Source organism: Nerophis lumbriciformis, linkage group LG09 (assembly GCF_033978685.3).
Source record: "Nerophis lumbriciformis linkage group LG09, RoL_Nlum_v2.1, whole genome shotgun sequence".
In the NCBI taxonomy this organism is placed as follows: domain Eukaryota; kingdom Metazoa; phylum Chordata; class Actinopteri; order Syngnathiformes; family Syngnathidae; genus Nerophis; species Nerophis lumbriciformis.
Genome location: NC_084556.2, coordinates 21,399,413 through 21,409,979, shown reverse-complemented (window position 1 = coordinate 21,409,979; position 10,567 = coordinate 21,399,413). Strand labels below are relative to the sequence as shown.

Below are 10,567 nucleotides of genomic sequence, written 5' to 3'. Positions count from 1 at the left end.
AGTTGGTGGATGTCTGTGCCCTGACGGTGCCTGCTGAACAAATATTCACCTGGCTGGAGGTACAACAACTTGTTAGGGACTGATATTCCCATGGAATCAGACAATACTCTAGAAAGAGATGACAGTACATTGTCCATAGCCGTGTATGAGATACAAATGTTCGTCTATATTAGTATTTCACAGCATTTATAGAGCAAAAGGACACATTTTCCATTGGAAAAAATTCACAGCACATTCAACAAAAATGTCAGACCAAAAATACAGACCCTTATTGTGTGCAATGTCCAATCCTCACAACTTATTGTGTGTGACGTCACAATTCCTAGCAACTTATGAGCAATGTCACAACTTTGTCCAATTCTAGCAATTTATTATGTGCAATGTCACAACTTTGTCCAATCCTAGCAACTTATTATGTGCAATGTCACAACTTTGCCCAATCCTACCAATTTATTATGTGCAATGTCACAACTTTGTCCAATCCTAGCAACTTATTATGTGCAATGTCACAACTTTGCCCAATCCTACCAATTTATTATGTGCAATGTCACAACTTTGTCCAATCCTAGCAACTTATTATGTGCAATGTCACAACTTTGCCCAATCCTACCAATTTATTATGTGCAATGTCACAACTTTGTTCAATCCTAGCAACTTATTATGTGCAATGTCACAACTTTGTCCAATCCTAGCAACTTATTACGTGCAATGTCACAACTTTGTCCAATCCTAGCAATTTATTATGTGCAATGTCACAACTTTGTCCAATCCTAGCAACTTATTATGTGCAATGTCACAACTTTGTCCAATCCTAGCAACTTATTATGTGCAATGTCACAACTTTGCCCAATCCTACCAATTTATTATGTGCAATGTCACAACTTTGTCCAATCCTAGCAACTTATTATGTGCAATGTCACAACTTTGTCCAATCCTAGCAACTTATTACGTGCAATGTCACGACTTTGTCCAATCCTAGCAATTTATTATGTGCAATGTCACGACTTTGTCCAATCCTAGCTATTTTTGTGCAATGTCACAACGTTGCCCAATCCTACCAATTTATTATGTGCAATGTCATAACTTTGTCCAATTCTACCAATTTATTAAGTGCAATGTCACAACTTTGTCCAATCCTAGCAACTTATTATGTGCAATGTCACAACTTTGCCCAATCCCACCAATTTAGTATGTGCAATGTCACAATTTTGTCCAATTCTACCAATTTATTATGTGCAATGTCACAACTTTGTCCAATCCTACCAATTTATTATGTGCAATGTCACGACTTTGTCCAATCCTAGCAATTTATGTGCAATGTCACAACTTTGCCCAATCCTACCAATTTATTATGTGCAATGTCATAACTTTGTCCAATTCTACCAATTTATTATGTGCAATGTCACAACTTTGTCCAATCCTAGCAACTTATTATGTGCAATGTCATAACTTTGCCCAATCCTACCAATTTATTATGTGCAATGTCACAACTTTGTCCAATCCTAGCAACTTATTATGTGCAATGTCACAACTTTGTCCAATCCTAGCAACTTATTATGTGCAATGTCACAACTTTGCCCAATCCTACCAATTTATTATGTGCAATGTCACAACTTTGTCCAATCCTAGCAACTTATTATGTGCAATGTCACAACTTTGTCCAATCCTAGCAACTTATTACGTGCAATGTCACGACTTTGTCCAATCCTAGCAACTTATTATGTGCAATGTCACGACTTTGTCCAATCCTAGCAATTTTTGTGCAATGTCACAACGTTGCCCAATCCTACCAATTTATTATGTGCAATGTCATAACTTTGTCCAATTCTACCAATTTATTAAGTGCAATGTCACAACTTTGTCCAATCCTAGCAACTTATTATGTGCAATGTCACAACTTTGCCCAATCCCACCAATTTAGTATGTGCAATGTCACAACTTTGTCCAATTCTACCAATTTATTATGTGCAATGTCACAACTTTGTCCAATCCTACCAATTTATTATGTGCAATGTCACGACTTTGTCCAATCCTAGCAATTTATGTGCAATGTCACAACTTTGCCCAATCCTACCAATTTATTATGTGCAATGTCATAACTTTGTCCAATTCTACCAATTTATTATGTGCAATGTCACGACTTTGTCCAATCCTAGCAATTTATGTGCAATGTCACAACTTTGCCCAATCCTACCAATTTATTATGTGCAATGTCATAACTTTGTCCAATTCTACCAATTTATTATGTGCAATGTCACAACTTTGTCCAATCCTAGCAACTTATTATGTGCAATGTCACAACTTTGCCCAATCCCACCAATTTAATATGTGCAATGTCACAACTTTGTCCAATTCTACCAATTTGTTATGTGCAATGTCACAACTTTGTCCAATCCTAGCAACTTATTATGTGCAATGTCACAACTTTGCCCAATCCTACCAATTTATTATGTGCAATGTCACAACTTTGTCCAATCCTAGCAACTTATTATGCGCAATGTCACAACTTTGTCCAATCCTAGCAACTTATTACGTGCAATGTCACGACTTTGTCCAATCCTAGCAATTTATGTGCAATGTCACAACTTTGCCCAATCCTACCAATTTATTATGTGCAATGTAACAACTTTGTCCAATCCTAGCAACTTATTATGTGCAATGTCACGACTTTGTCTAATCCTAGCAATTTATTATGTGCAATGTCATAACTTTGTCCAATTCTACCAATTTATTATGTGCAATGTCACAACTTTGTCCAATCCTAGCAACTTATTACGTGCAATGTCACGACTTTGTCCAATCCTAGCAACTTATTATGTGCAATGTCACGACTTTGTCCAATCCTAGCAATTTTTGTGCAATGTCACAACGTTGCCCAATCCTACCAATTTATTATGTGCAATGTCATAACTTTGTCCAATTCTACCAATTTATTAAGTGCAATGTCACAACTTTGTCCAATCCTAGCAACTTATTATGTGCAATGTCACAACTTTGCCCAATCCCACCAATTTAGTATGTGCAATGTCACAACTTTGTCCAATTCTACCAATTTATTATGTGCAATGTCACAACTTTGTCCAATCCTACCAATTTATTATGTGCAATGTCACGACTTTGTCCAATCCTAGCAATTTATGTGCAATGTCACAACTTTGCCCAATCCTACCAATTTATTATGTGCAATGTCATAACTTTGTCCAATTCTACCAATTTATTATGTGCAATGTCACGACTTTGTCCAATCCTAGCAATTTATGTGCAATGTCACAACTTTGCCCAATCCTACCAATTTATTATGTGCAATGTCATAACTTTGTCCAATTCTACCAATTTATTATGTGCAATGTCACAACTTTGTCCAATCCTAGCAACTTATTATGTGCAATGTCACAACTTTGCCCAATCCCACCAATTTAATATGTGCAATGTCACAACTTTGTCCAATTCTACCAATTTGTTATGTGCAATGTCACAACTTTGTCCAATCCTAGCAACTTATTATGTGCAATGTCACAACTTTGCCCAATCCTACCAATTTATTATGTGCAATGTCACAACTTTGTCCAATCCTAGCAACTTATTATGCGCAATGTCACAACTTTGTCCAATCCTAGCAACTTATTACGTGCAATGTCACGACTTTGTCCAATCCTAGCAATTTATGTGCAATGTCACAACTTTGCCCAATCCTACCAATTTATTATGTGCAATGTAACAACTTTGTCCAATCCTAGCAACTTATTATGTGCAATGTCACGACTTTGTCTAATCCTAGCAATTTATTATGTGCAATGTCATAACTTTGTCCAATTCTACCAATTTATTATGTGCAATGTCACAACTTTGTCCAATCCTAGCAACTTATTATGTGCAATGTCACAACTTTGCCCAATCCTACCAATTTATTATGTGCAATGTCACAACTTTGTCCAATCCTAGCAACTTATTATGTGCAATGTCACAACTTTTTCCAATCCTAGCAACTTATTACGTGCAATGTCACGACTTTGTCCAATCCTAGCAATTTATGTGCAATGTCACAACTTTGCCCAATCCTACCAATTTATTATGTGCAATGTCACAACTTTGTCCAATCCTAGCAACTTATTATGTGCAATGTCACGACTTTGTCTAATCCTAGCAATTTATTATGTGCAATGTCATAACTTTGTCCAATTCTACCAATTTATTATGTGCAATGTCACAACTTTGTCCAATCCTAGCAACTTATTATGTGCAATGTCACAACTTTGCCCAATCCCACCAATTTAATATGTGCAATGTCCCAACTTTGTCCAATTCTACCAATTTATTATGTGCAATGTCACAACTTTTTCAAATCCTAGCAATTTATTATGTGCAATGTCACAACTTTGTCCAATCCTAGCAACTTATTATGTGCAATGTCAAGACTTTGTCCAATCCTAGCAATTTATGTGCAATGTCACGACTTTGTCCAATCCTAGCAAGTTATGTGCAATGTCACAACTTTGCCCAATCCCACCAATTTATTATGTGCAATGTCACAACTTTGTCCAATTCTACCAATTTATTATGTACAATGTCACAACTTGGTCCAATCCTAGCAACTTATTATGTACAATGTCACAACTTTGTCCAATCCTAGCAACTTATTACGTGCAATGTCACGACTTTGTCCAATCCTAGCAATTTATTATGTGCAATGTCACAACTTTGTCCAATCCTAGCAACTTATTATGTGCAATGTTATGACTTTGTCCAATCCTACCAATTTATTATGTGCAATGTCACAACTTTGTCCAATCCTAGCAACTTATTATGTGCAATGTTATGACTTTGTCCAATTCTACCAATTTATTATGTGCAATGTCACAACTTTGTCCAATCCTAGCAACTTATTATGTGCAATGTCACAACTTTGTCCAATCCTAGCAACGTATTACGTGCAATGTCACGACTTTGTCCAATCCTAGCAATTTATGTGCAATGTCACAACTTTGCCCAATCCTACCAATTTATTATGTGCAATGCCACAACTTTGTCCAATCCTAGCAACTTATTATGTGCAATGTCACGACTTTGTCCAATCCTAGCAATTTATTATGTGCAATGTCACAACTTTGTCCAATCCTACCAATTTATTATGTGCAATGTCACGACTTTGTCCAATCCTAGCAATTTATTATGTGCAATGTCACGACTTTTTCCAATCCTAGCAATTTATTATGTGCAATGTCACAACTTTGTCCAATCCTAGCAACTTATTATGTGCAATGTCACAACTTTGCCCAATCCCACCAATTTAATATGTGCAATGTCACAACTTTGTCCAATTCTACCAATTTATTATGTGCAATGTCACAACTTTGTCCAATCCTAGCAACTTATGTGCAATGTCACGACTTTGTCCAATCCTAGCAATTTATGTGCAATGTCACGACTTTGTCCAATCCTAGCAAGTTATGTGCAATGTCACAACTTTGCCCAATCCCACCAATTTATTATGTGCAATGTCACAACTTTGTCCAATCCTAGCAACTTATTATGTGCAATGTCACGACTTTGTCCAATTCTACCAATTTATTATGTGCAATGTCACAACTTTGTCCAATCCTAGCAACTTATTATGTGCAATGTCACAACTTTGTCCAATCCTAGCAACTTATTATGTGCAATGTCACGACTTTGTCCAATCCTAGCAATTTATGTGCAATGTCACAACTTTGCCCAATCCTACCAATTTATTATGTGCAATGTCACAACTTTGTCCAATCCTAGCAACTTATTATGTGCAATGTCACGACTTTGTCCAATCTTAGCAATTTATTATGTGCAATGTCACAACTTTGTCCAATCCTACCAATTTATTATGTGCAATGTCACGACTTTGTCCAATCCTACCAATTTATTTTGTGCAATGTCATAACTTTGTCCAATTCTACCAATTTATTATGTGCAATGTCACAACTTTGCCCAATCCCACCAATTTATTATGTGCAATGTCACAACTTTGTCCAATTCTACCAATTTATTATGTGCAATGTCACACCTTTGTCCAATCCTAGCAATTTATTATGTGCAATGTCACGACTTTGTCCAATCCTAGCAATTTATGTGCAATGTCACAACTTTGTCCAATCTTAGCAATTTATTATGTGCAATGTCACAACTTTGTCCAATCCTACCAATTTATTATGTGCAATGTCACGACTTTGTCCAATCCTACCAATTTATTTTGTGCAATGTCATAACTTTGTCCAATTCTACCAATTTATTATGTGCAATGTCACAACTTTGCCCAATCCCACCAATTTATTATGTGCAATGTCACAACTTTGTCCAATTCTACCAATTTATTATGTGCAATGTCATAACTTTGTACAATTCTACCAATTTATTATGTGCAATGTCACAACTTTTTCCAATCCTAGCAACTTATTATGTGCAATGTCACAACTTTGCCTAATCCCACCAATTTATTATGTGCAATGTCACAATTTTGTCCAACTCTACCAATTGATTATGTGCAATGTCACAATTTTGTCGAACTCTACCAATTTATTATGTGCAATGTCACAACTTTGTCCAATCCTAGCAACTTATTATGTGCAATGTCACAACTTTGTCCAATTCTACCAATTTATTATGTGCAATGTCACAACTTTGTCCAATCCTAGCAATTTATTATGTGCAATGTCACAACTTTGTCCAATCCCACCAATTTATTATGTGCAATGTCACAATTTTGTCCAACTCTACCAATTTATTATGTGCAATGTCACAATTTTGTCCAACTCTACCAATTTATTATGTGCAATGTCAAAACTTTGTCCAATCCTGGCAACTTATTATGTGCAATGTCACAACTTTGTCCAATCCTAGCAACTTATTATGTGCAATGTCACAACGTTGTCCAATCCTAGCAATTTATGTGCAATGTCACAACTTTGCCCAATCCTACCAATTTATTATGTGCAATGTCATAACCTTGTCCAATTCTACCAATTTATTATGTGCAATGTCACAACTTTGTCCAATCCCACCAACTTATTATGTGCAATATCACAACTTTGTCCAATTCTACCAATTTATTATGTGCAATGTCACAACTTTGTCCAATCCTAGCAACTTATTATGTGCAATGTCACAACTTTGTCCAATCCTAACAATTTATTAAGTGCAATGTCACGACTTTGTCCAATCCTAGCAATTTATTATGTGCAATGTCACAACTTTGTCCAATCCTAGCAACTTATTATGTGCAATGTCACAAATTTGTCCAAGCCTAGCAACTTATTGTGTACGACGTACCAACTTTGGCCAATCCTCGCAACTTATTTTGTGCAATGTCACCTCTTATCTGAACTCAGCTGGGATAGGCTGGAGCTTCCCAGTGACCCTAATTAGCATAAATGGATAGTTGGATGTTTTACATGTTGGTCTGTGAAGGTTTCTTGCCTGCACAGGTTTAAAAATCCCTACAAATACTTAATGCAGCACATGTGTAACAAAGTATTTTTATTTTAAGGATGCATTTTGACATAATTTGGCTAGAGGCCAAAAATGTATCCAACACACGAGCTCAAGCTACAAGCTCAACAAAAATAGATTCAAAATTTCATTTAAGGAACTCTACATTTTTCCTTTTTGGTATGTCAATGCCAATTTTAACTTTAAGGGGCTTCGTTGGCTAAATTGTTGAGGCTGACTGCATCAAAACGCAGGGTGTGCCAGTTGTCCATGGCGGTGACGTCCCAATCTCCTTTTGCAGCGTAGAAGGCTCTTGAACGATTGTTTTGGTCAAACACATCCAACTCCAGCAAAGTGCACAACTTCTCTCTGGCCACCTGCACAAACATACAGTTGCCATTATTTCATTATTTTTCAAAGATGCATGTGGTAAAATAAAAATAAAAATACCTTAGCAAGTGTGCTCAGTAAACCTTTCCCGATGCCACACCCTGATAAAGAAATTAACATGACGAGTCCAATTGAAAGTAATTAAACCTCCTACAATGCAAGAGGAAACTAACAACACTGGTATACCTCTGAATTCTAACATCACGAACAAATCCTCCAAAAAGACTGCTCGTCCCTTCCATGTGCAATATGAGTAATAGAAAAGTGCAACACCTACAACTGTGAATCCTGAAAGTGGAATAAAAATATATATATGAAGAACAGAACTTACGTAAATACAGAAAAAAACATTTACCTTCTTTAGATTTATTCTCCTGAGGTACTTCTGCAACCAGGGATTCAAACAAGGGGTTTTTGCCGAAACAATCCCGCTCAAATTCTACGGTGAAAAGAAAAAATGAGATGAATTATTGCAATGTTAATAAAAACATATAAAATATTATATAATACATATATTAAATACAAGATAACTACAAATAAATACATAAATGATACAAAAAAACACATTTAATACAAAACTAAAGGAACACGTCATGAGGTGCAGTACATTAATGGGGTGAATTCAAGCATTTACCAATATTTTATTTGTTAAAAAAAAACAAAAAACTAATAAGTGAAAACACAGTAATGCTATTGGATATATATTATTAATTTACAGGTGTTGGTCTGTGACAGGGGTGTCCAAAGTGTGGCCCAAGTTTTTCAAGTTACAAGAAAAAGTCTAAATGCTGAATCTTACAAGTTGTTTTACTAATAAACCTGGTTTTTGTTTGCCCCACTTTTGGTACGATTCGGTGTCAGACAAAAACATTTACCAGATTATTGTAAAGCCAAACAATGCGTGTAACTTCACCCTTTGCCCCTGGTGCCACTCACACCGGTGAATTGAATGATGAATGATAGGTGGTGGTCGGAGGGGCCGTTGGCGCAAAATTGCAGCCACGCTTCCGTCAGTCTACCCCAGGGCAGCTGTGGCTATGAAAGTAGCTTACCACCACCAGGTGTGAATGATTGATGGGTTCACATGTAAAGCGACTTTGGGTACTTAGAAAAGCGCTATATAAATCCCAGTTATTAATTAATTATTATTAATTATTAACAAACATGTCCGGCATATCATTCTGCAGAATCAGGTGCCCTAACAAACCGATGAATAAAAACATTAATTTTTTTTAATGCCTTGATTGGGATTTGAACCCAGATCTTTTGCCTTCTGAGGAAGGGTCACAATCACTCAGTCATTCTTTCCAGTACACATTTGACATGTAGGAAGCCAAATGTAACGCTGTCTGTGATACGATTTAATTTCAAATTAGGGATGTTGCAATCAGGGTTTTATGCTGCCAATATGGGTGAGATCAGCCAATCGCATGTGTTATTGACAGTTTAACAATATCAACACAATATTTAAACTAGTTCCTTGAGTAACATATTTAGCCTCGTCCTCCAGTGATAGGACTACTTAAGATACTAAGTTTATTTGCCGTAATGGAGGAAGTTATAATTAGCTTAGGGGAGCGTCTCCACACTGTGTATGGAGATGTACAATTAGCTGCTAGCCGCTTGTCAGCTGGGAACTAAAAATAAAAAAATAAATAGTGTCGGCAATTGCGATCACATATTTTTTTCACGAAAATCGTCCGTAAAACAAAATTCTGGGCTATTTCACGGCGCTTAATTGTGCCTGAGACATTTTTCATGCTGACTCATGTCAGTTCTTCAACAGTGTTACACATTTGAGATAACATGATGTGTAACCTGCCTGCTTTAAAGACTTAATGTAAGAATAATAATTATCCCTTTTGTCAAGATATTTAAACAAGATTTGTGTTTTTGGCCAGAAAAACATTGAATGTCACAAGCGACTCACCAGGCTACCTGTCAGGGAGCCCCCACTCCCCACTCCCCACCTGGCCATTGTTACGCTGATATTTACAATGTTGCCAAGGCTGAGTGGAGCGGACCCCAAACTGGTGATTTTTTTCCCCCATGAAAGGCAAATAAAATGGAAAAAGAAAACAGGACTGTAAACATAGGCAAAAAAAAACAACACATTTTTGGGGAATAAAACAGGAAGTTTGACAGGTATGCTCCTCCTCAATATAGTCAAAGTGGTGTTAAATGTTCATTTATTCATTTTAGTCGTCAATTATATGTATTTCTTATTTCGTATTACTTTTGCATCTCATAGCACGTAATTGTGGTGCGTTCAAGGAGCCTTGATTAATGTTTGAAACAGAGGTGTCGCTAGTTTTTTAATACAGTGGAGACTTAACCTAGTAAATGCACTAATATTATAATAATAATAAATAGAGACAAGCAGTAGAAAATGGATGGATGGATGGATTAATAATAGTATGAGCATACTAAATATTTGCGTAATGATGTATCGTTAGTTATATTTCAATCCACTAATTGATAATCCTACATGAATCAGATAATGTCTACCTAACACTATGGAGTAAACTTGACATATTTATAAGTATATTTAAGTGAATAATGACAGGATGTATGATTTAACTTTATTTCAAACAGTTACAACAGGATACATCACATTTTTTTCAGTTTCTCAGTAGAACGTGTTTGAAAAGGAATAGGTAGAAGCAGACATCCTACCCCTTTGTCCATTTCGTTGCAAATACCAACACATTTATTCAATTCA

The 10,567-nt window shown here is 36.2% G+C and overlaps 1 protein-coding gene across 1 annotated transcript; it reads right to left on the bottom strand.

Moving 5' to 3' along the window:
* Positions 1-7,616: 7,616 nt before the first annotated feature.
* Positions 7,617-9,823, bottom strand: LOC133607247 (thialysine N-epsilon-acetyltransferase-like). The gene is made up of 5 exons (XM_061961729.1): positions 9,784-9,823; positions 8,201-8,284; positions 8,032-8,133; positions 7,906-7,946; positions 7,617-7,832 (listed from the first exon to the last, which is right to left on the bottom strand). The coding sequence occupies exons 1-5, from the start codon at positions 9,821-9,823 to the stop codon at positions 7,659-7,661; spliced, it is 441 nt and encodes a 146-aa protein (XP_061817713.1). The 3' UTR covers positions 7,617-7,658.
* Between the last annotated feature and the right edge of the window lie 744 nt (positions 9,824-10,567).

Bases quoted from the DNA above. Each gene is read 5' to 3' on its own strand.
- LOC133607247 (XM_061961729.1), bottom strand. From the start codon at position 9,823: ATGGCCAGGTGGGGAGTGGGGAGTGGGGGCTCCCTGACAG. The intron at 8,285-9,783 runs GTAGCCTGGTGA...TTTTCACCGTAG, and splicing joins GAGTGGGGGCTCCCTGACAG to AATTTGAGCGGGATTGTTTC. The intron at 7,833-7,905 runs GTATTTTTATTT...ATGTTTGTGCAG, and splicing joins TACTGAGCACACTTGCTAAG to GTGGCCAGAGAGAAGTTGTG.